Raw genomic sequence first — 26,951 nt, forward strand, 5'->3', positions numbered from 1 at the left:
TCAGCAGTGCACAGGAGAAAGGGGTTATAAAAATCTACAGGGATATCAATGCAAAGAAGACTATTGTAGACTAAAATGACTATAATGCAGTTTTCATCAAAATAATTGTTCATGAAGATACAGATAATAACTATTAAGTTCTAAAAAATTTGAGAAACAATGCAGATGAAAAACATTTAGATGCTGCTGATAGGAATTTTTTTCTGTCCCAGAAGCAGGCATTATGAAGAAAACCTCAGAAATGGGAAAAAGGTGGGAGGAATAGATGAAGTATGGATTTATTGCTTCATTTCTGTCTTCACAGTCTACTGCTTTGATTCTCTTCAAGAGCTGCTCATTGTCTGCTATACCCATCTTTATCTCTTTTAAAATAGCTAGTACAGAAACCTTGTCCTACTAGGAAAAAGGAGGACAGATAGTAACTTAGCTGAATAAAACTCAAAGAAGTTGAAAGTTTTATAATGTGTCAGTAGATCTGTATAGTCCCTTGAGTCATCTCTGGGCTGCAAACAATAATTTTACAATTACTTGATTTTCCTCCGTTATGACCTCTGTAGGTGATAAGTGCCATATAATGTGTGACAGCAGCCTGGGTTTCTTCCTAGTAAAAATGTACCCAGAGCAGGCAGGTAAGAAGGCACCACGATGCAGGGGTGACCTTGTTGGTCTTCAGAGCAGAAGTCTGGATCAGCTCAACTCTCTTCCATACAGAATTACCAATCTTGTTTTTTAAAAAAATACTGCATCACTTAAAAATGTGAATAAAGTAGGAAGCTTGGGTTTCTTTTTATTCTTCTTTTATCTCCAAACTCATTTCCAGTCTGTACTTCCCAGTCATCTATGTTAAACAGTTTCTTTTTTAATGAAAATTGAGATTAATACTTAATGTAGTTATTCAGCTCTAAGAACTAGACTTCTTTACGTCAAACACCAAGTATTAGGAGACTGGAACTGCAACTGTGAGAAGTGATAACATTGTATAACATTTATGCTTCGCTTTTGTACATCCAGAGGGATACTTGATGCCCTTTGAGGTGTGAGTGATCTCTGTCATGGTCAAGAAGTAAAACAGAAAATTTGACTCTGAAACATAAATACATTGGGGAAAGTATTCTGTTCAAAGTCCTAAAGTCAGTACTGGTACTCCTCTACAAAAATAATTAAATAATGTGTCTAACTTAGTATGCCCATTATTTGTACCTACCTCAAGCTATACCTTACTGTAATTGTGTGTTTGTTCATTAGTAACTGACCATTTTGCAGACAATAAAAATGAATATGATCTTCTGATTTGCATACTATACTCATTCATCAGAAATTACTGTACAATAAGTAAACTTTTTATCTGAGTTCATATCTTAATTTAATTTTCAAGCATGTGTATGTGAAGGCATTTGCAGTAATGAACTGTAGTGCAGAAAATGTGAATGTATTTTTCTGTACAACAGTTCATTACGAAGTTTCTTCTTGCTGTGTTTCTGCAGTCCAGGACAGCTGTCACTTGTTCGAAAAACGTAGCCACAGGAGTGTAAATAGCATGAAAGTTTGTGGGGTGGGATTGAAGGTTAAGTTCACTGCAAGCAGTGGTTTACTTGCCGAGCTGTGCAGTCCTCAACAGATGAAGCAGTATGCTTTATCCTCATGAACCAAGTGCATCACACTCTGCAGTTCTGAATGGGATGCTGTAGCTTTCCATCATCTACTGCTGTGAGCCATGCCACAATCTATCACATATTGAGCAAAGCACTTAGAGAAAATCAGGAACATATGAGTTACCAAGTACATTTTTTGAGGGTGGGGGTGACAATTTTAATGCATAGATGTTTGGAATTTTTAATTACAAACACTGTGATCCTCAACAGTGTTTATTCTTACTGTGTTTTTAAAAACACTTCACAACTCCTCCCAGTACCTAAGGAGCATATTTTCTATTTGAATGTAGTTCTATTATTTTGCAGAAATCTGACACGTATAAATAGATTGTTTGTTTGCCATCCTACCAACCAATTTTTAGTTAGACCATGTTATGGCGTATTAAAGTAATTTAGATGCTTAAGCTTTATTGGGCTTTTATATTTTCTTCTGTTTTATTTGGCCTTTATTATTGACAGTTTGCCTTTTGATTAATGTGACCTTACTAACCTTAGTTAACAGAACTATGTTCACCAAGTTGCTATAAAGCATTTTAAATGATGGCTCTTTCTATCGTGATAACGAGAGTAAGCAGTGCAATGCAGACTGTTTCTGAAATGGAGGACACATTTGACTCTTACAGGTGGAGGAAAAAAATGCGTTTTTAGATACAAACTAGTTTTTGTGCTTGTGTTCAGCTACTGAACGTAATTATTTGGGGTTTGTTTTGTAACTTGTTTTCTTTTGAGTTCTTTTTGCAAAATTTTTAAGTCCTTCATCTGAAAATTGCAGAGTGCTTTAGAGGGAGTAATTGAATGTCACTAATGCTGTCAGGTGGGAAAATTTACTGATTTTATAGTTCAGAGGAACTGAGCAATATCCAAAATTACAGATAGCAAGCCAAACACCTGACATTATTGAGAAATCACTGCTACACCTGACTTGGACTTTCTATGGTTTCCTAGCACTGTTCATCTGTGAAGATTAAGATGGACTTGCATTATATGAGAAACTAAGAGAAGTGATTAGCATTGTAGTTAGAATCATAGAATCATAGAATGGTTTGGGTTGGAGGGACCTTAAAGATCATCTGGTTCCAACCCCGTTGTCATGAGCAGGGACATCTTCCACTAGACCAGGTTGCTCAGAGCTCCATCCAACCTGGCCTTGAACACTGCCAGGGAGGGGGCAGCCACAGCTTCTCTGAGCAACCTGTGCCAGTGTTTCACCACTCTCATGGTGAAAAATGTCTTCCTAATATCTAATGTGGCCCTCTTGTGGTTTAGAGCCATTCCCCCTTGTCCTATCACTACACACCCTTATAAAGAGCCCCTCTCCATCCTTCCTCTAGGCGCCCTTCGGGTACTGGAAGGCTGCTATAAGGTCACCCTGGAGCCTTCTCTTCTCCAGGCTGAACAGCCCCAACTCCCTCAGCCTGTCCTCATAGGAGAGGTACTCCAGCCCTCAATCATCTTCGTGGCCCTCCTCTGGACCCACTCCAACACATCCATGCACTTCTTGTGTTGAGGGCTCCAGAGCTGGACGCAGGACTCCAGGTGGGGTCTCACGAGAGAGGAGTAAAGGAGCAGAACCACCTCCCTCAACCTGCTGGCCACACTTCTCTTGATGCAGCCCAGGATATGGTTGGCTTTCTGAGCTGCAAGCGCACATTGGTGGCTCATGTTGAGCTTCTGGTCCACTAGTACCCCCAAATCCATCTCCTCAGGGCTGCTCTCGAGCCACTCTTCACCCAGCCTGTACTTTTGTATTTGGGATTACCCCGACCCAGGTGCAGGGCCTTGCACTTGGCCTTGTTGAACTTCATGCGGTTTTGCTCCATTAGTGTTCATAATGTGGTAGCTAAAGTAATATGAAGAAATAAGTAAATCAAAGTGTAGAGGGGGAAGATAACATATAATGCATGGAAGGATGTGATTCTGACCCTCTGATATTTTCCCTGTCTGTTATTAGGCATGTACTATTTGCTGTGTTGTCCACATACAGCAAAAGTAGCAGCATATGCCTATCAAGAAAGTTCTGAAATAGGTGTGTTTTGATTTAGACACCACTGGAATTTATCTCATGGTGATTGAAGGAGAGATAGTGACTTATAGTCCATGAAAAAAACAACAGTTTCACTTGTAGACTTGCCGCCCCCTTCTTTTTTGATCAGGTAATAGACTATTTTCATTGTATTAAATGTGCAGAGGAGATAAATTGATCCTGTTCACTAATTAATTACTTTTATCATCTGTATGTGTTTTAACTGCATGATTCAGAGAGGGGATATAAAATGGCTAATTAGATCAGTGAGGCAGTCTGTCCTGCTGGTTTAGTAATGAGGAGTTTATTCTCTTGTTTTGATTTCCTTTAACTGATGACATTCCATTGAAATACTAAGTATTACTTGCTGTGTAGTTCTTTTGGGGTGATGGAAGGAAGCGAGGAGAAGGTTAGAAGATTGTCCTTAGAGAAAAGTTTAGGAGGTTTATGTCTCTACTGACAGACATGAATCCAGGTGGTAACAACTCCCAGCACAGAGAAATTGCCTCTACTTCCTCTTGAAGTGGCTATTGGATTTTTAGCAAAAATCTTATGAACTATCTCTTGCAGTTTCAGCATATTCAACCCATATTAGTGATTCCTGGTCAATGTCCTGTTTGTGTTTATAGAGATTGCACAGCAGTGCTTAAAAATTAAATTTCCAATTTAAATATTAATTTTTATTCCCTAGTAGTGGGAGGAAAGCACTTTGTTTCTAACAGCATTAGGAACTTATATAATCTTGGTATTGAATAGTTACTGTCAGCTTTTCTTTTACTAATGAACTTGTTCTGTAGCAGCTCAGTGTAATTTGTGCCCAATTTGTGCAGCTTTCACAATATGTGAAATAAAGAATATTTTCTTGAATACTGATTTTATGGAATTACTGCAGCAAGTAACAAATGCTGTATGAGAAAAAAACCCAATGCCCCAAGCAGAGAGAGATGCCTAATTCCATGCAGTCATGTCTACTTCTTTAGGATGTTGGCTTTAGGGAACGTTAAGGAGAAGGAAGAGAAAACAGGTAGAACACACTTGGGTTTTTAGGGAAGACAAGTAGAGCATAGTTGATTGTGGGTTTTTTTAAAAATGACCATCTAGAGTGTGACATGATTTATTACAAATATCTAACACTGAAGTTATCTGTAATACTTCTCATAGTTGTTTTTGGTCATCAGCCCTATATATTTACATGTTCTTGTTTTCCCTCATGTCATCTATCATACCTACTTGAATGAAACCCCGTTGTGTGGATTTCATATGGAAGGTTAAGTTGTGAAGGATTTTCTATAAGCCTTGTAACACTACTGTACTAGAGCTCTTTCTTTTTATCTGTAGGAAATTGAAATGAATTTGAATCCTGGAAACTGGAAGAAAATTAAAGCTGTTAGTTATTAATTTAAAGCAATGGAAGTAATACTTTTTGACGCCGTTTTCAGATTCTGGCTATAAATTCTGTAATAATCACAGTGACCAAAATACATTTTTGGTAGTTTTCTCTTGTATCTAGAGTGAAAAATAGAAACATAATTTTAAAGGAGGCTGTCAGACTTAAGGAGAATCAGTGAAGAAATTGTTTGAAAAATATAAAAAAATCTTAACCAAACCCTCATAATAATAATAAAAAAGCTTGATGTAGCTATAGCCTCCAGTGTAACAATGTTTTAAAAATGCATTTAAGCATACAAATACATATAAGGAAATCTGGCAAATTCAGCAACAAATCACTGAGGATATGAAACAGATGTAAAATGACAGCAGAAGTGCTAACAAGATACACTAACTTTCAGGACATTTGTAAGCCTGATGAATGAAATAAGAATTGTTAGTCAAATACACATTGAGAAGAAATTGTAAGTAAGAGAACAGGTAAAAAAAGAACTTTAAAAATGCATCTACAGTGGAGGTAATTACAGAATCTGAAGTGGCTGGTGATGGAGCACTGAGAATGAAATTGTACTTACACCTTTTCACCTCACTGAATGGCAAGTTACTAAAAGTGCAAAGTAACAGAACTTCTGGCAGGGTTTAGCATGATTTTAAACATCACTGGATCTGCTAAGCATTGTTGGTTTCTGTGTACTCCAAGAACCAACTCCTCCCAAGAATTGTGAAAACTAAGTGCCTGAGAGGGGGTTTGCAAAAGTCCTCTAAAAAGGCTGTGACTAAAGTGAATGAAAAAGGGAAAGAAAAGTTCACATCTAAAGTATTTTCTAAACAAGTGAGAGAAAGAGCCTGCTTTATACATGAGAAAGCAAAAAGGTCAATTTGCTTAAGTCAGAAGTAAACAAACTAAGTGCTCAGAAGGCTTTATTAACACGAATAATGTATTAAAAGCAGTACATAGTATTAGAGCTTCACAAATGTTTTAGCTAAAAGCAGAAAAAGATATTAATACTGTGAGACTCATAACCAGTACTACTACCTTTACTTTGCTATTTGTAGCTTTATTAGTAAGGTAAGTTTTATCATAATGCATCCTTTTCTATTGTATTGTTAATAGCTTGGCACTCACTATTTAATAAAATTTTATCAATACTCTGTGGAAGATGGCAATGAAAATGCTTCTCTATTTGATTCAAACTGAGACAAAGAGAAGGAAGCAATTTGCTTGGAAGGATTGATGATGAATTTGACAGTTGTGTCCACCCACACAAGTTGTGGGCCATTAGCTGACCGCTGGCCCATGATTCTTGCCTTGGCACTTGTGCACCGTGGCAGCTTCAGTGGTTTCATTCTGTGACCCACTGCCAGCTGACAGACAGCTTGAAAACCACTGTTTCACGAAGCAAAGGCTTTGTGTGTCTCTGGTCTTTCAGAAGATCTAGTGTTAATTTATTTATATCCTGAACGTAGTATCACAGTCTTTACCAGCTTTCTCAAATACTAGTTTGATTTCCATGGAATTGCTTTTGTAAATTTTCATTAATGGTGAAAAACACTTCCTCTAGGTGACTCTGAAAGAAAAAGAAAACTGTCATATACAGAACAGACAAAAATGTTGTGAACTGAATGTAATCTTTGTTTACAAGCGTCATACTGTGTGCTATTTATGATATATTTTCCCTGATAATCAGACTTCTGTATGAAGAAGAAACCTAAGACAGTTCAGTATAGTTTTTTCTTGATCTGACTCAGATCAAGATCATGTTTAAATGCTAGGTCAGACTCAGATAATGCTCATGATTTTAATTAACTGTAAATTTTCTTTGAGATACTACGTCATTCCTTTTTCCACTCCTTGTGTACCTCTGTCACAAAATCTAAACTGTATTGAGTGAAAAAAATAAAAACCCTAATGACTAAAGTATAATTGGAACCTAACCCATAAATCCTTGAAGTTTCATGGTGATACTTTTTACAGATTTGAGTATAAGCAATAGCAATTTAACTTTGTTTTGCAGCACTCTTTCAGCAAGTAATACCACATGCTAACATTGCACTGTGTACCATAGTGCGTATCGAGCTGGTTTATACATTGGTGCATATCTTCAGGTGGAGACTGTGATTTCAGACTTGTTTTTTAGTAGTCCATCTTCTCTAACTGCAAGAATAACTGCATTTGTATCACTACAGCATCAAGCTTAATAGCTGTACATGTTCTTAGTGGCAGTAAAGTTGTGTTAGTCAAATATGTTAAAATTTTTAAATCAAGTTATAGTATTTACGCTTACAGGCTCTGTCTACATATCAAATAATGTACTGCAATATCAATATGGATGAGTTTATCAAAGTAGTTGTGCGTAGATGTACGAGCTTTAACATCCTTATATATGGCTCAGAACTTTTACTTTAGACTAAATATAGTTCAGTCCTTTGTCATGAATGTCCTCACCATGCATAGCGTTTGAAGCTATTTGTCATGGGTTCAGACCTTTCTTTCTGTGTTAGCTGCAGAAGCAAATTTGGTGCACACTGTGGGCAGAGTTCTAGGTTAGTTCCTTCCAAGAGTAATCTAGTTTACATGCACCAAAATTATTCTGCAAAACTAGTGAATATACATCAAGTGCTTGGGGGATTCACTTCAAAACTATCCTACAGCTCCAATCCGAAACATTAAAGCTAGTGTAATTATTCTGGAATATTTGCGTAAGACAAGCCATTTGTGAGCATATTAGCTATTTAAGCTGAAAACAAACATTGTAAATTTAGTTTAGAAATGTTTTGCCCATGATGTTCCTAATGTTATAGATTGATTCTGTTGCTTAACATTTCTCCCTTCAAAAATGCTGTATTTTATTACATTAAGATGGGAATCATATTTTATTATGTAGTATTTTAATGCATTATGAAACAATGACGTGTAATATGCATATAGTATGTTAATAATATGTTATTAGCATATATTACTGTTCCAAATGTATGCCATAGAGAAGCCACAGTAGGTCTTTATCAGGTATTACTACAGGCAGTCTCCTTATCTAAAAAACCATATTTGTTATAGAGGGAAAATAAGGCTGTTGATTTTCTGAGCTTCTTATCCATCACAGAGCCAAAATTCTTTTTCCTGTTATACTGAGTAGCTTGTTATTTTTGAAGAAAACTCAGAGAGAAGGTGGAGCCAGTTCTCTGGTTTCTCACTGTCTTTCTTAATTGTAGGAACGTGTTTCAGGGTGCTGCTTCAAATTCTGTTTCATTTTGCATAAAATCTGATTTGTTAGTCTGTGGGTTTATTTCTGTGACCTGAGAGAGCAGTTGGGGTGAGCTGACTTTGGCTGGCTGCCAGGCGACAGCCCAGCTGCTCTCTCACTCCCACTCCTCAACAGGACAGGGGAGAAAATAAGACAGAAAACCTTGTGTGTCAAGATAAAGAGAGGGAGATCACTCACCAATTACCATCACAGCAAAACAGCTCAACTCGGGGAACATTAATTTAATTTATTGCCAATTAAAACAAAGTTGGATGGTAAGAAGTAAAGACGAAAACTGAAATACCTTTCCCCCAGCCCTCCCTTCTTCTGACGCTCACCTGCCCTCCCTCATTCCTGACTCCTCCACCTCCTTCTACCTGAGCATCACAGGGCGATAGGGAATGGGGGCTGAGGTCAGTCCATAACAGCTCCTCTCTGCTGCTCCTTCCTCCTCACACTGTTCCTCTTCTCCAGTGTGGGTCCTTCCCAGGCCTGCAGGAGAATTTCTGCTCTGCCACCTGGAGCACCTCCAGCATCTCCAGCACCTCCTCCCACTACTTCTTCACCAAGCTTCATGTTCACAGGATTATTTCTCACACTTTTTTTTTTTCCTCTCTCAGTCCTCTTTTCCACAACTGCTGTGCCGTGTTTATTACCCTTACTTAGATATGTTTTCCTAGAGGCGCCACCATCTTGGCTGAGGGACTCAGCCGTATGAAATGTCTTCAAGTACTTTGATATGTGTAAAAATATGGGGGTTTATTTCTTGTTCTAACTTAGAGACCTGGCTGCAAGGAACTGCTTGGTAGGTGAAAGCAACATTTTGAAAATAAGCGATTTTGGAATGTCCCGGCAAGAGGATGATGGCGTGTACTCATCGTCAGGCCTAAAGCAAATTCCAATCAAGTGGACTGCTCCAGAAGCTCTCAACTATGGTAAGAACATACCTGTATCATCTTGGGGACAAAAAAAACAAAAGTAGCATAAGGAGCACCAGGACTACACTGCTGGCAATATTTGAGTATATATACATATACCTACTCTCCAGTTCAAATCAATAATGTTTCAAATAATTTTAATATTTCAGTCTTATTTAAGTTATGTAGAAAACACTGTTTTATCTTCCAAAAGAATAATGCAACAACTTCAAAATTGCTATTATGCAGCAATAAAATAATGCTTTGGTTATGTTGCTGACTCATTCTAGTAGACTACCTATCCAATCATCTAAATCATAATCATTAGCAAACTGAATGGCAAGTTCTGCCTATTTATGGCAGTGATTGTTCTAGCATCTCTTTGAAAATGGTAGAAAGTCTTCACATACTAGAACACTCTGTTAGATAAATCATTGCATTGGAGAAAAGTACAGTCACTGATTTTTTTTCTTTTAACTGCAGCTTTTCTCTACCTGCATTTTTATATATTGCTAGGCAGTTACTTTGGGGAAAAAAAATCCATTATTTCTGATTGAGAGAAGTGGTCCATACTATGTGGGTAATAGTTCCAGAACAAAACCAGAAACTGCTGTATTTAGCTTATGTGAAACTAGAAAAACAAGTTCTTCTAAGTAAAGTGGACTCTGAAGAAGCAGCATATTAAATAAATGGCGCCTTTTTTTGGATGTAGTTCTCTCAAGCAGTTCTTTAGATGAGTACTTAGAAAAAAATTGTTTTAAATTATTCATTTGAAGTGTCAGTAAATATATCTGCCATCTCATAAAGCTTTTTTTTTAAATCATGCATTGACCATCATAAGTTTGTGACTTCTAATGGATAGCAAAATGCTTTCTCTCATTAGCACTTTTGCAGGAGTTAATGCTGCAACACAGTAAAGCAGATCTTCCCTTTGGAAGGATAGTAATAAATTTAGTTACAGTAATTGATCCTGTATTGCCAATTATTCTAAGAGGTGTTAGTGTAGATAGTGTTCACTGGGGAACACACTTTCCCGTTTTGGGTGTTTGTTCCACTATAAGAGGTGTTTTGATTTTTTTTTTCTTGTTATTTCAGAAATGTGTACAGTTTTTTTGATATATGATGGCAACCTATCCTTCCTAGCTGTATGCAGTCCAGTGGATTGCATTAAGCAGGAAACAGGCTTACTTTGTACTTTTAAGTCTTTTTTCTGTATGGTACAGGAGAGGCAAGGATAGTTGATTTACATCTGCTTACTTTGTGTTTTCTAAAATGCATACATACTCAAGCAGCTTCAAGGGATTTTCTGTAGTGTTTGGAAAATACGCTCTCTCAAACATTTGTTAATGTGTTCAGCAGTCTAATATTCAACTTTCAAAATATCGTGGAGGGTTTCTATGTGTTTTTGAAGGATTGTTTTTCCAATCCCTTGAAAGATGTGAGTAAAAATAATTGGTTTGTGGTTTACCATTTACCATCCTAGTTACATGGTCATAAGTATTGCATTAATTTGTGTAGGTAAGGCTGAAGTTATTTAAGGATAACAGAGTGAAATAGAACTAAATCTTCAATGTTTCAGAACTAGTTGGCAATCACTGTCCATGTCAGTTCTTAATGGCAAGATTTAAGAGTTGGAAGAAAATCAGGGATAGGGTTATTTGGCCACTACAGGAATGATACAGTGCTTAAGCAACTGTGTAAAAGTTAATTTTTTATTCACTTCTGGATTCACTGTATATGACAAATTAGTAACAGTCACAAAAATATTTTGAATAAAAAAAACCCAAGTTGTGAAGTCTAGAAACCAGATTAGAGCAAACTGAGTGGTTAGGAAAGTGCGTATGAAGTCATAAGCGAAATCCTGATGCTGCTGGAGCTTGTGGGAGATGGAACCTTTGGTTCAGTGGGTGCTGTTCAGTGCCATTCCATACTGTTATTTATGCTTGGTGCTATATGATTCCCATCACTTCCAGCAAGTGGAAAAAAAATGTTTGAAAAGCTCCTAATGAAATTACTTATTTAGGCCGAGTGTAGGGTATTTTTGCTTGCTGTTCTCTCAAAATTAATATACGCATTTAAGATGTATTACAGTACAGTACAACGCTTTACGTTGTTTGCCGTGTTAATAAATTACTGTGTAGAGAGGGTTTTTTGTGAATAAACTAGCCTTTTTTTTTGCCCAGATACTGTCATGGTGGAAAAGCTAATTAAATGTGCAGAACTTGTACTTTATTTAAAAAAAAATAATCACCTATCTTGTATCTACTGAATTGTTTCAGTGAAAAGTGTTAAATTGCTGGATGCCAAACTCTGAAGAGAGTTGATACATAGACAAGAAAACTAATCTTACTACAAAGAGCGTAGTGAATGTCCGTAATTACCATCTACCAGGCACACAAGCTAATGCAGCGCAGCTGGAAGTGATACATAGTTTAACAGTAAACTGAACTTTCTGACGTCAGAACACTTGTCCTGTCACCAACTGTCACTATAATTTACATGTATTTTCCTTTTTTTTAGTCAGAAGTAACTTCGTTTGGTTTGTTTAATCATTAGCAATGAACAAACAATACATTCACAAGCATATGTATATTTTAAAGAATAAAGACATATATACAATGTAATAGTATGGAACAAAGAAAAACAGTCTAGAAAAATGTTAAAAGTAGTGTTGAAAATGGACTTTTAAAGTAACATTTTCACAAATCCTGCTGCAAAGGGCTAGGAGCCTTAACTTTCTGATGTGAATCTGTCCTTCTTAACGTGAATAGAAATATCTGCTCCAAGATCTCCTCTTCTCCCATAACATAAAGTTTTCATTACACAAAAGGTTTGGAATTCAGTTATCTATCAACAATCTATTTTGCTATCTCTGAAGCACAGCTGAAAACAGTGGAACCAGCAGGCCAGATTTTTTTTTTCTTTTTCCTTAACTAACTGAGTGCATTAGTTCTTCAGGGTCCAAAGTAAACAAGTTGAAGCAACTATACTTTCATTTTAAGAGAACAGTTTCTGAAAGCGTAAAAACCGGGCCCTCTTCGCGGTTACAAACTATGTTGATGGTAGCTCCTCTCAGAATACTCATTGTCATGCTATATTAGGGAACTAGGAAAGGTAATTTTTTTAAAGGTATCGTATGAATTGAAAGTGATTATAAGCAAGGAAGCAAAAAACCTGACATTCTTCTGTTCTTTTACATTAAAAGAGAAAAAAATGTTTAGTACATTAAAAAGGAAAGAAATTCTTAACATGCATGAAAAATAACTGACATGGTAGGGTCTGTCAAATTGTAGACGTTTAAGTTAGCTTGTATTTTTCCTAGGTATTGACCTTAAGATAATTTGTTTATCATTTGAAATACAAGAGATTTTGATATCTGCAGAATGTATTATTAGTACCTACAACTCAAAGCTTGCCAAAGTAACACTTTAAATTTACAGAAAATTTCGGGCCATAATTATCTGACACATTAATTTCTCTGTACATTAAGCTGAGGGTTTTCTCTCCTTTTCTTAGGGAGATACACATCTGAGAGTGATGTATGGAGCTTTGGAATCCTTTTGTGGGAGACCTTCAGTTTAGGAGTATGTCCATACCCTGGAATGACCAACCAACAAGCACGTGAACAAGTCGAGAAAGGTAGTTATTCATAGGGAGTGAAAGAAATGCTGTGTAAATCCATAAGGATGTAGTATGTACAGTGTAAAATAGCGAAGAAATAACGTACAAGTTATCCAGCAACTTTAGCAAAAATATCATGAGATTTTTTAATTGCTGAATCTAGCTTTCTGTGAGGACTAGTGTAAAATACAGGCTTCTTCAAAAAAGCAATATACTGACCAGTGACTTAAAGGATGGAAGACTTATAGCATGCTGATTCTCACTGTTGCAGAACTAAAAGGTAAGATGGGGAGGAGGAATTTACTGCTGTGTAAAGCTGATGCTTGACCAGAATGAATTATTTAAGATTATGCTAATACAGGTGTAAATATTCTAAATGGCTAGAAGAAAAAAATCTTTATCATTCCATCTTCTCTATTAAAGCATTTCAGACAGAAATTTAGCAATTATGGTGGAGAATGGTAAGCTAGTTGAGCATTGAAAGCCACATTTCTCTTTTAGAAATAATCAAAAGGCTTTTATTTAAAGTAGCAAATAACTGTGAGCAGGATTTCAGGACTTGGATTTATTTTCATCATCTTTAGTGGCATTTCAGAACTGTTCCTCCTTTACGTAATACTACTGTGTAATTCATAAACAGGTTCTAAGCTAGTAAAACTGATAAATGATTTTAAAAAAATGCAAACTAGTCTGCTGTTTTATATGGATCGCCAGTGTTTGTTATGAGCACTGTAGATGACCATCATAGTTCCTCCTTAAAAGGCCTAGATGACCATCATAGTTCCTCCTTAAAAGGCCAAATCAAAAAATCCAATGTTTTCCAGAGCAGAGGAGCGTTTGTAAAAACAAGTTTTACTACCAAAGTACTGAGGTTCCATTTTAATCCACTGAGAATAATAAAATCGTGAAACTGGTAAGATTCAAAGATTTAGAAGTATGTTTATGCTTTTTCAGCTATTAATACTGTAGGGGAAATAGTTCTGCTGGCCCGTCAGCAATTCTTTTTTTTTTTTTTAGCAGAATTTTCATTTCTTTTATCAGCCTGTTTTCTTATTTTTCAGTATATAGTAGCTCTTCTTTTAGGACAGTCAGCTAAGACACTCCAGATTCTCTTCCTGATGCTACCTATCTCAATTACTCAATCAGTAAGAACCTTCAGTGAAGTTAGTCACTTGAACGCTTGCTTTAAACCAGAACAATTTCAGTTCTAAATAAGTACATAGAATCACTTCACTTTAAAGACAAAAAGTAGTTGCTGCACTGTTTTGAAGAACTAGTTACTAGGGGAAACTTTGTGAAGAAAATGATTTTTAGGTAGTTCCATGTTATCTTCTATGTAATTATCCTAGAGCCCGGCCATTCTCTGTTGAAGTTACATGTATTAATCCAGCACCTAGATAAGATGCATACAATACAACAAAGGAAAAATATTTCTCAGATTTACCTATTGTATCAGGCCAATGTCATTTATACTCTTTATATACGTAGAAACACAGATGCAGAGGCCTGTGCAGCGAGTCTGGAGTCACAGTGCTGCATTTAGCTGTAGAGTCCTATGTGCCAACTCCACTTTACTGTCAACTGTCTGTCATTTGCTTAGAGAGCTACATATGGTAAACAGTTCATAGAATCACAGAGTCACAGAATGGTTGACGTCTGCAAGGACCTCTGGAGGTCATCTGGTCCAATTCCCTGCTCAAGCAGGGCCATCTAGAGCCCGGTGCCCAGGACCATGTCCAGACAGCTTTTGAACACTTCCAAGGGTGGCGACTCCACAATCTCCCTGGGCAACCTGTCCTAGTGCTTGGTCACCCTCACAGTGAAAAAAGTGTTTCCTGATGTTCAGAGGGGACCTCCTGTGTTTCAGTTTGTGGCTGTTGCCCCTGGTCCTATCACTGGGCACCACTGGAAAGAGCCTAGCTCCGTCCTCTTTGCACCCTCCCTTGAGATATTTATATACATTGGTGAGATCCCCCTGAGCCTTTTCTTCTCCAGACTGAACAGTCCCAGCTCTCCCAGCCTTTCCTCATTTAAGAGCTGCTTCAGTCCCTTCATCATCTTGGTGGCCCTTCATGGGATTGTCTCCAGTGTGTCCATGTCTTGTACTGGGGAGCCCAGCACTGGACACGGTACTGCAGATGTGGCCTCACCAGTGCTGAGCAGAGGGGACAGATCATCTCCCTTGACCTGCTGGCAAGACTTCTTTCAATGCAGCCCAGGGTACTGTTGGCCTCCTTTGCTGCAAGGACACGTTGCTTGTGCGTGTTCAACCTTTGGTGTCCACCAGGACCCCCAGGTCCCTTTCTGCCAAGCCACTTTCCAGCTGGGCAGCCCCCAGCCTGTGCAGGTGCCTGGGGCTGTTCCTCCCCAGCTGTGAGACTCTGCACTTCCCCTTGTTGAACTACGTGAGGTTCCCATCAGCCCATTTCCCCAGCCTGTCTACGTCCCTCTGGATGGCAGCACAACCCTCTGGCGTATCAGCCCCACCTCCCAGTTTGGTGTCATCTGCAAACTTGCACCCTGCCCCATGATCCAGATCATTAATGAAGATGTTGAAATGGGGTTGGACCAAGTATTGATCCCTGGAGTACACCAGTAGTTACTGGCCTCCAGCTGGACTTTGTGCCACTGATTACCTCCCTCTGGGACTCACTGTTCAGCCAGTTTTCAATCCACCTCACTGTCTGCTCATCCAGCCCATAATTGAACAGCGTCTTCATAACGATTTTGTGGGAGACAGTGCTGAAAGCTATACTGAAGTCCCCTTGCCTACCAAACCAGTCATTTCATTATAGAAGGTGATCAGGTTGGTCAAGCATGACGTGCCCTTAGTCAATCCAGGCTCACTACTCCTGATGACTTTCCTGTCCTTCATGTGCCTGGAAATAGTTTCCAGGATTAGTGGCTCCCAGAGATCGAGGTGAGGCTGACCAGCTGGCAGTTCCCTGGGTCCTCCTTGGAGATAGGAGTGAGGTTTGCTTTCCTCAAATCCTCAGGCACTTCTCCCAGTCACCATGATGGATGAAAGATTATTGAAAGTGGCCTTGCAGTGACATCAGCCAGCTCCCTCAGCACTCGTGTGCATCCCATCAGGGCCCATGGACTTATGTAAGTCCATTTTGCATAAGTATTGGCTGGCCAGGTCCTCTTCCACCAAGCGTTTGTCTGTCTTGCTCCAGAGTTTCTCCCTGTTTTCTGGGGCCTGGGATTCCCGAAGGCCGGTCTTGCTAGTAAAGATTTAGTCAAAGGCGGCATTCAATACCTCACTCTTTTCCATGTCTTTTGTCACCTACATGCTTAAAGAAGCCCTGCTTGTTGTTTTTGACATCTCTGGACAGATTCAATCCTATTCAGCTTTAGCTTTCTGGACTTCTTCCCTGGATGCTCAGGCAGTGTTTCTGTGTTCCTCCCACATTACCTGTTTTTGTGTTTGAATTTGTCCAGGAGCTCCTTGTTCATCCGTGCAGTCCTCCTGGCATTTTTTCTCAACTTCCTACTCATCAGGAAGTTGTCTGCATTTCTGTGAGTACATCTCTTTGGTCCAGGTATAGATGATAAACTGGAGCTGCCACTTATCTGTAGCTTCTGGATGATTAGCTGCTAATTTACTTAACTGATTGCTCATTCTGCTGCTCATCACCAAGTCAGAGACTTCCTTCAGGTGAGAGGTGCCACTGCCTATCCAAACAAACCAGAACAGTAAGAGAGCTAAGATGATGGGAAAATGTAAAAGCTAAGAAAATGGGAGGGAGGAAAAATAAATGGATTAAGTGCAATTGTGAGGTAACTTCTTAAGGAGACAAAAAAGGGAAGAGGCATGAGAATAAAAGTTGATGCATTTTGAGAAAGAGCAAAGAAGTTTAGTCCCATCTTAATGTTTGTTATTCATTTCCTCAGTGGGGGGAAAAAAGGGAACACAAGTAAAACCTAGAGGGTAGCTACTTCTTAAGGTACAGGAAACAAATCTATGCAGGTTGCTGCCCTTAGGGATGAGAAACGTGCTGACAACTTACCATGCCCAGCTTAAATGTCATTGGTGTCACTGGTATCTGAACTTTGACTAGTTTAATAATTATCTGTCTTGTATAGGTTATATATTGAAGACTTTCCTCATATTACCCTGAAGACCTTTTTTAATGCAATGACGTTGAACTTCGCTCATTTCTTTTTAGATTTATTAATATGCATCAGTTTTCAATACTAAACATTTTCCCCTTTTTTTGTGCACCAGGCTACCGAATGTCAGCACCACAAAAATGTCCAGAAGAAATATATAAAATAATGCAGAGGTGCTGGGACTACAAACCAGAAAACCGGCCAAAATTCAGTGAGATTCAGAAAGAGCTGTCTTCAATCAAAAAGAAAGTGACATAGTGATAAAAGAGTGCCAAACTCAGTGTGTGGGACTTTATTTTCCAGTGAAGTAATTTTTTCCCCTCAAACACTATGCGTTTATACAACATTATCTGCAATATTCTTCTAGGATTACTTTGAAATTAACTGTTTTTTACATACATGTGTACCATCTTGAATGGTGTCTACACCTGCATTAAAGACATTTACTGCGAAATGCTATATATCCAGTCACAGTAATATTGTCATTTAGGTTACATGTAAATAGAAAAGCACGTACTATAGATGTAAGGGACTGTGGCTTCTGTCTGTTTTACAGCAAGTAACTGCTAGTGACATTTTTCAGAGGTTTTCTACCTTAAGCTGTGTTCTCACTTCGCTATCCTTGTCCTGTATGTCAACACCAGCAGCGCTTTAATGCGGTGTCATACATATTGGCCTTAAAACTGAAGACAGTTTTGACAAGTATTTCAATTAGAAACTTTTGTATTTTTAAAATTCTTTCTGCAACTGATATTTTTAGGTGTTACTTTGTTTTAAGGATGAAGTTCAGTTAGATTCTGGATGCAAGTGAACAGTGAAATCCAGAATTTTCTTATGTAGAAAATCGAGTTACTTGTGCATTTCTTACCATAATGTAGTAAATAATTCCTACTTTTAATGTGATTTACTTAAGCCACTCCTTTTCTTCCTACAAAGCCACCAGAATTCAGTAATATGTGTCCTTTACAATGACCTGCTTTTATTTAAGAAACAAAAACCCCAATATCAAGTCTTGACTACACGTTAAGAAATACTGCGAATCGTCTGCCTTCCAAAGAATATGTAAAGGCAGTAGGCCAACAGAAAGACATTTACTAACGATAGCAGCAGAGAACAAATATTATTGATCTTAGAGAAGTTAAAGGATGTGAACTGCTAGATTTGCTTTTGATCCTGATTTTTTTCCTTAAATTGGTAATAATTCTCAGAATGTAGCTGGATTTGTGCTAAGCAAGAGTTTATTCCGTGCGTAGTGTCCAAAGGAAAATACTGCTTCTGCATGGCATAAGGAAATTGTTCAAGAAACCAAAATGAAGAAGAATGCTTAAAGCCTCCGACAGGCTGAGCAAGGCAGAGGAGGTATACTAACCTCCTAACTTCTTTAAATCATTGCCATCAGATTTCAGAACACTGGGGACAGGTGAGTTTTAAATGTCACAAGGAATAAAAACCTTGTATATATACAAAAAAAAATTCCACCAGAAAGAGTAAAAACTTACTTGCTAAGGGAAGGCAGGCACAGTTTGTTACTCTGGCTCTGGGTTCCCTTTGCAGCTGGAATGATGTTCCAGGGCTCTACACAGAAATAGGAACAAGTTACAGTGTCCTGATCTGAGTTCCAGAGTTAAGGTGCTTGAATTTTTTCTCAGAATTAACTAAATTTTTTCAGATCAAATGATACCAGTTGCTGCTAATGCAAGTAAGAAACAGGGACTGTAAGTAACACAGTGTCCGGAATGTTAATTAGTCCTATATTTTATTGTTGCGGTGGGACTGAGATGTAGTGAAGTCAGTGGCTACATTACATTTTTATTTCTGCTACAGTGACTTTTCTATTGTCCACAATATTTTTGCTCTCTAAAGTGTATTTATAGTAGTACTGAGTGGTAATGGTTAAGAGCTATGTGTGACCAAAATACGTGTAGTCTAGGAAGAGTTTGTCTGTTACATTGGAGTTAGTGTCCAATTAGAACAATGAATGATCATGCTGGAGCACATCACCTGTATTTGAGGTGGAACTGTCAGCATCCAAGTATAAGTAAGGGTGAGTGCTTCTTGCATTTCTTAAGCAATTTTTTTCTTGGAGCTAAGGAAGCATTTATATACCCAGAAAGGTATAGTGCTTGGAAAACGTGGTGGCATTAATTTAAACTTCCTTATAAGCATACTGGGTGTATTTACTTACTTCAGTACTCCCAAGATTCCCAAAGATATTTTTCGAGAGCAATGGGAAACATTCTTGTTAGTTTGTATGCTTTTAAGTAGTACACAAAGTTCGTGCCTTAATTTGCTAGTATGCTAATACAAATGCAAGTGTACTGAGATTTAAGGAATGTTCCACAATCATTTGGAAAAATCCAGGATTCATCAAACTGCAGGTCCTTATGTATGCATCACTGCAATCTGCAAGTAAGGATACCAGTGTCTCCTCTGTCAGCATTCATAGCTTCTCTGGGGAGTTAATATTCTTCTATGAAAGAGATGAACTGTTTCTTTGCTATATGCCCTCTTGACAGCAAAGAAATACTGTTTTATTTTTTTAAATAAAATACTATTTCGTTTGTCTTAAATTAACCGGTCACCATCCTGGCTCTCACATAAAGATAAAAATTGTACTCATATTTTATTCTGAAATAGCTAACGTTCGTAATTCATATCACACTTCTATTTAAATTTAAAGACATTCAAAACACGGGATTTCTACAGTAGCGAGAAAATTTATTATTATTCCTGAAGTAGGCATCAGTTCAGTTCAAAAAATAATAACTCTTTGGGAGAATAACAGAATAAGTTCATAGGTATAAAATAAATTTAAACATAGGTACATGACTTTTCAGTTGTTTAAACTGTTTTCTTACCATTGATTTGGCAGTTTGTGGCAGAACTTGTTCATCAAATCTCACTTGTGATTATTGCAATTACACAATTTAGGAAGTAGAATCCATACCTATAGATACTGTTTTTTAGTATTCGTAAACTTCTCACAGGGCAGTTCACAAACAAATCTACCATACAATGAAATTTAAAAGACAGGTGAGGTATTCAAGAACCAAAGCCACCATATCTGCTTTCTGTGGACTTTTGATGACTTAGTCTTGCATTATTCATAGGTCAGCTGTATACTGGTCATTTGGCTCGTGTACTGTGTTTATCACAGAGAACTTACAAAAAAGTTAAGACTCAGTCTCTTTTGCAAGTGTAGTGGTTCAAGCAGGTTCTTACACCAGTACTGTCCCAACCAGGGGAGACCCTGAGGGAATGCTGAATTTTTTATGCTGTTAAGTGGGAGAAACTCTTAATACTGTTAAGGGTCAGGTAGAAATACCTCAGCCTGTTACATGAGATGGAATTCAGCAGGTTATCTAATATTTTTATCTTTTGAAAAGGAATTGCATTCATCATTTTAAGAAGCATTTTTTTGAGGGGAAAAAAATGCATCCTTAGTTTGTTTTCAGTAAAAATTAAGCACAGGTGTTAACTTTAGAGTTCAGTTATCAGTGAAATCATGAGGATTCCTAAGCATTTCAATTTTATGGAAAGTAAAAGAGTGAGAAGTGTCTTATCTGAAAACAAATCTTGCTTCAGCAATGTGTGATCTTGTAGACTCAGCATCTCGCCGAGACATCGTCTTTGAAATGCGCATTTTCATTAGTTTCTAACGAAACCAATGAAGTAGTTTTTCATTTTACAACTACAGTTATATTGCATTTCTTCTTAACAAAAATCTGCCTTTTTGCAGAGTTGCCTGACATTTTTGTAGGAAGTTGTTCTTGGAACATGCATCACCAGAATTCTGTCAGTATGAACTGCAGTTTGTAAAGTAAGCCTGATCTTACTGATGAGAAACAGAAAACTGGTTAAGGAAGTATTACGTTATTCACACTTGAGTATTTTTTCATCCATGTCTTTAACCACCTGTTATGCTTACTCAGAATCTACAAGCACATCACTAGAACTATGAAGTTATCCATTTGTTACCCCTTATAATTTTGTTATCCCTTTTGCACCCATTGTAAAGATACAAAAGAAGAAAAAACTTTCCTTAGGTTACAGAGTAGCCAACTCTCAGCAGCATTTAAAAATGTCTCTCCTCTGCCCAAATTTTCACAGATGTGCTGCTGCACAGATATTATCAGTAGTGATTCACTACGAGCCCTGTTTCCATTATTCTTGCTGTCATATCCTCTAAATGGCAGTGCCACTGATGCACTTGAAACAGTGCAATATTTGAAGAGATGAGTTAATGTGTAGATAGTGTCATCAAACATGATATTCAAGAGCAGTAGTTCTGAAAGTGGCTGATTGTCACAAATAATGATAACTCATTATAAAGAAGGATTAAAAAGAGGCTAATTGAAAGAATCCAGTTTCTCTAACAGCTGTCCTGTTTGTAGGCAATAGAAATGTTTGTTATGCCAGTGCACTTAAATTTGTAACATTGTTAACACTGAGCATAAAATAGTTTGCTATTAAAAGAAGAGTTCAATGAATTTTTTTTTTCCCTAAAACACAAAAGGATGTGATATTGTTGGAAGCATTCTTGCTGGGCAGGTCAGGATATGTGGAGGGAAGAATATGTAGGGAGGAATACACCTACCACCAACCAAAATACATATATTTTTCTTCTTAGAATCATATTCATGCAGTCCTTCACTTTCAGGAATACAGGACTTACATTAGTAATTAGAAAGTACAGGGCAAATCCAGTATTCCTCAAGTTCCAAACAACCATGAGTTTTGAAGAGTGATCTGATAAATTTGGAACAGCTCTGTTACAAATCTTTGCTTCTAGTTTTCTTCTGTAGATTTACTGTAAAACAACAGTCCTTAATCATCAGTAACAACTAAGAATAAAAATGCATCATGTCAGAAACTGTCAACCTTCTTTAAGAGTAACTTCAGTAAAGAACACTTGTTGTAATCTTGTACTAGAATTCCCGAAGGATAGCTTTCCTTTCTAAAAAAAACCAAAAAAAGTTTAAAAAAAAAGCTTAAAAAGCTGAAAGCGCCAAGATGAAACAGAAGAATCATTTTGCTTGCCACATTGTGAACAGTGTTTGAAGTATTGCCATGGTTTCTTTCCAGAAACTGATAATGGACCTGTGATTCCCATCTCTTACATACTTTTCAGCATTGCAGATTAGTGCACTATTAACACCCAATTTTATTTTCAGACCAAGGAAGGGAAGACTCTCTCATTGAAAATTACAGCAAATTCTGTCTGGTAGCTCACACATTTTCCTTAACGTCCATGTTCAGTTATTGGAGTCACAGAATCACAGAATGGTAGGGGTTGGAAGGGACTCTGTGGGTCATCTAGTCCAACCCCCCTGCTGAAGCAGGGTCACCTACAGCAGGCTGCACAGGGCCTTGTCCAGGTGTGTCTTGAATATCTCCAGAGAAGGAGACTCCACAGCCTCCCTGGGCAGCCTGTTCCAGTGCTCCGTCACCCTCAGAGCGAAGAAGTTCTTCCTCATGTTCAGACGGAACTTCCTGTGCCTCAGTTTGTGCCCATTGCCCCTTGTCCTGTTGCTGGGCACCACTGAGAAGAGTCTGGCCCCATCCTCCTGACACCCACCCTTCAGATATTTGTAAGTATAGATTAGGTCCCCTCGCAGCCTGCTCTTCTTCAGGCTGAACAAGCCCATCTCCCTCAGCCTTTCCTCGTAGGAGAGATGCTCCAGTCGCCTCATCATCCTCATAGCCCTGTCATTGTGTTCATTATAATAAGCACCACATGAAACAGGAGCTGGATGCTAGACATTGTCTATAAAGCCACCACTAATCCCTCCAAATTTCACAGCTTTCACGCTAGAAGCCAGCTTGGTTTTGGTTCTCTGTCAAATAAGAATAAGCAATTTCTCTATTTTAGCCTTACTACTAATCTATAAAACAGGAAGGTTCACAGATATACTTACTGTTCTCTCCAGCGGAATGCTATCTCCATCAATTAAGTTACCCCTTTATGTCCCTGTTACGTCTTTCTGTCTCTTTGACAAAAAATTCTGACTGGAATGTATGTCCAGGTGTAGAACTTGGGTGTTAACTCTTAAGTTGTTTCGTTTTCAGGAAGTTGTGTATTATTAGCTGTTTTAGAACACCAATTTCCCAGACATCATCTAGGCAGGACTTAAATTAGCATTTTCAGATGTTTTGGGGAGGGGGTTGTGAAACAGAGAGCTAATTAGATTGCTAGCTACATGGATTGTTATTTTGCAGCTGTTTCAGATTATAGCTATGAGACAGTAGTTCATTTATAGATGTCAGATTATGTATGCCTTCTCTAAATCGAAAACAGCCATACTTACACAAGATGGATAAATAAAGCTCTCAGTTATAGAATCATAGAATCGTTTGAGTTGGAAGGGACTTTTAGAGCTCATCTAGCCCAACCCCCTTATAGTGAGCAGGGACATCCTCAACCAGATCAGATTGCTCAGAGCCACATCAACCTGACCCTGAATGTTTCAAGTAAAGTGAACACATAAAAGAGCCATGAACTGCATTCTTTCTTCCTCTGTCCTCCCAGAAATGAATGCTTTCTAAATAAAACTTGCAATAATTGGCTTTGTGTTTATAGATAAATATGACCTGTGAACCAGTATGATAACCTAGGACTCACATTGCTAATAGCAAAGAAGGCTTGGAAAAAAGTGTTCCTAATTGCTGTGTGTTGGAACTGTCATCTAGTTTTAGAAGTACAGATTTTTATAGATAAGTACGTAACTGAGGTTTTCTGAGTATGGTAAGAGAGACAGGACATGCTTCTTCATTGAAACCCTGTATCAATTTAAGGCAATTATGCTTTTTAAAAGGAAAATTGGATTGATCAATGATTTCTTCTAGATTACACATGTTGAAAGTATGAGCCAGAAGTTTCTACCACGAAAAAAAGAAAGGTACACACTACTGTCTTTATATACGGTCAGCTCAGTCTTTCTCAACATAAAGAATTCCATAATTGTTAAATGCAGTAGTAATACAAAATCCTTGGATTGCTGATATTTAAACTACTTCACTCTGATCTTTTGCTTCAATTCTTAAATAATCTTTCTGCTCTTTAAAAAGGGCTGCAATAAGTTTACAGTTCTAGCTGAACTCTGCTGTAACAATCTGGCCTGCTGCATCACCCAAACATTTCCTAATTCTGATGGCGCCGTGTACCACAGACAGTGCACTTTCACTTCCTTCGAAAGTTACTTGTGGCAGAAAGTTCAAATATATCCCTGCTTTTGTTTGACTCAAAAACACTGTAGTGATGTTATACCTTGATACCTGTGGTAATGTGTTTGTATGAAAATTGAAGTAACTGTGAATCAAGGTGGAGCATGTTCAAATCATGTTTTTAATCAGGTTACAAACTCAATTGTCCACATCGTAAAAGACAGAAAAACAACATTCCTGACTGCATAGTTTACAATACAGAGCATCCTGCTCCTACTAGGGAACAATGTAAAGCTCAATATGCTTTGAAAAAGGAATAATTTTGCTGTCAGACCGAATCCAAACAATATCTTTAATAGCAGTGGCTGAATTCCAACTAAGGCTGGTTGTAAATGTTGTTCTTCTTAGCAGACCTTTCCAAATAGCGTTAATTTTCCTTATTGTAATCCATTTTGCTTTTAGATATATGACTTCTGTGTATCATATAACATTTACTTATACTGGTGATTATGCCACTACCACCATGAAGTGCTGAGACTTCCAACTTTAGAAGATAAGCATTGCTAAGTCAGTAAAAGTCTACAGGGCATGATCTTTCACTAGGTGTTGAGTGAGTTGATACAGCTTAATGCATTTTAAATCACTAATTATTTCAATTAAAACCTGTTGTACAATTTGAACAGCAGTATTCTTTGCTCAAGATATCTCTGCAATAGTAATATTTGTATTTGACTTGAACTCAACAGGATGGTACCTTCGTTCCTCGCTAGTTTATCAGGGAAGGGAACTGCTGAGTTCGAGTAGCCAGTTCAGGTGCATTCAGCGATTCTGATACACAGCATGGATGCAGCCAGGATGCCATAGGGAAGGTCTTGCAGTCTGCAAAGCCCCTCTTTATAATATGCCTACGCTCGCTAAGAGTTACTAATAAATCCACCGGGGGACTGGGAGTTTGCTGTATCCCTGAGTGTGGCTAATTCCTTAAATCACTTGAAGTTGTAGTACTTGAGCAGAAATAGTGACCTTTTTTTCTTTCTCCTGAAATGCAGAAATGCAATATGCAATGGGGATTCTCTGCATTATTTTCCTTCCTTTCCCTCCTGCTTAGTCATGTCACAGATTGAAATTCTTTAATAGATGGAGCAACGAGAGGAAACGTATCTGTTTCCACTGTTAATTGTATGATTACCTGTAACTGACAACTTGTTTTTTCCACCAAGCTTCCCACATAATTTTCACTAAAATGCTATAAACATACAATAGGAAATGATTCATGTTACAGGCTTGTCCCACAGGACACCAAAGGCAGGCAGACTCCTACAAAGAAATTTTGAGGACTGAAAGCCAACAATACACACCTGTCTTCTCCCTTCCGTTAAAGGAATGTGTAGTTATATGCATGTTCAGATGACTTCCCAGAGGTGTAACTTGGACTAAGATTGGTAGGACTGCTGTTTTTTCAGTTGCATGTGTTATGTTTCCTTTGTATTATTGCAGGCAGCTGGAGACAGAGGAGGGGTGTTGGGGAAGGAGGGAAAGTTGGTTCATTGACCTGCTAGCACACGCAAGGCTTTTGACACCAGGAACCTTGAGTGGGGCACAGATACCATTTGCAAACATGTTTAGATTTCTGTTCAATTTTGTGCCAAAGTATGCACCAGCAAGTTTAATATCAGGTAAAGCACCTTTTATACTCTTTGTTGTTAAAAAATAATATATTTGTGAAACAGAATGATAAGACATAACACTGGAAATGGGTGCTTCTTCCCAAAAGTACACATGTGAAAAAAAGGGAAACAACATTTGTGAGTTTATCTGGCATTTAAGCAAGTCTGAAAATTAGAACTATGTAATACAGTTGCCAGTTGCCTGTCCTTTATAATTTTAAATAGAATAGCATTTTAACTTTATTTATTTGCCAATTTTTTATATACTTTAAAGTTACACTTTTGAACTCAAGCTAACTTTTTATTTTCCTAGGCTGTTACAAAACAGAATTTCAATATTCCTGTAAACTGCGGACCTTTTTTGAATAGTCCTTTGTCTTTTCCTATGGACCAGTTGCCACTAATGAGTCTGCAGTCCCCTTTTTACTGTACTGTTCCAATAAATGTAAAATATTTGTATCAAGCTGTGTCATTTTATTTGGTATGTACAGGTTGTGTTTATTCACTTGCTTCTGTAATGAAGTGGAAGTTCAACTCTAGTAACATTGATCCTGTGAATAGCTACAATTCATAATACTCTTTCACAAAGAAAAAAATCAATTTTATATGAATTTTTTTGACAACTTCTAGAGTTCGTATCTGTGTGATTCTCACTCACAGTTTGGCTGGCACTTTTATTTACCTTTTGTGTAGCAGAAGGTATTGAAGGAGTAACCTGCTGGGCAGAATGTAGAAACAGGCTGAGAACTTTGGGGCTGGAGCTCTGCAGTGTCGAGGATGTTACACCACGCATTTCTCTTGAAGCCAGAATTGTGTTAAGAAGCTAGGCACTGAAAAGCAAGCCTTCATATTCTGCACCTCAACAGCAAAGCAAATTCTACAGCCATTTCCAGTTAAGAGCAATGGAGCAATCTAAAGGCATATCCAAGTGCTCTGTTCCCTTTATATTGCAAAATACCATGTTACTCACATTCTAAATATAAGTTGCGTTTTAAAGCAGATTATTTAAAGCTACTTCATGCTTTACTTTGATTGATTTTACCAATCTCCATAATAATTGCCGTTTTCACCACACTTTGATGTAATGTCTTTGATTTCCATGATCCCTTCTTAGTATAAAGAGTGCCATACCAAAGTTACTAGTGAGGTAAAAAATCAGA

General features: G+C 37.8%; 1 protein-coding gene across 5 annotated transcripts in view; it reads left to right on the plus strand.

Annotated features, from left to right (window-relative positions):
* The window catches only part of FER (FER tyrosine kinase), a 196,671-nt gene extending 170,447 nt beyond the window's left edge, over positions 1–26,224 (plus strand). For all 5 annotated transcript variants that reach the window (XM_075447292.1, XM_075447289.1, XM_075447290.1 and 2 more), the window contains 3 exons: positions 9,087–9,241; positions 12,740–12,862; positions 17,076–26,224. In XM_075447292.1, coding sequence (XP_075303407.1) covers positions 9,087–9,241; positions 12,740–12,862; positions 17,076–17,218 — 421 coding nt within the window. In that variant the 3' untranslated portion in view covers positions 17,219–26,224. The remainder of the gene's footprint in view (positions 1–9,086; positions 9,242–12,739; positions 12,863–17,075) is intronic.
* Positions 26,225–26,951: the final 727 nt, after the last annotated feature.

The sequence above is a fragment of the Opisthocomus hoazin genome, chromosome Z (assembly GCF_030867145.1).
Source record: "Opisthocomus hoazin isolate bOpiHoa1 chromosome Z, bOpiHoa1.hap1, whole genome shotgun sequence".
NCBI lineage: Eukaryota > Metazoa > Chordata > Aves > Opisthocomiformes > Opisthocomidae > Opisthocomus > Opisthocomus hoazin.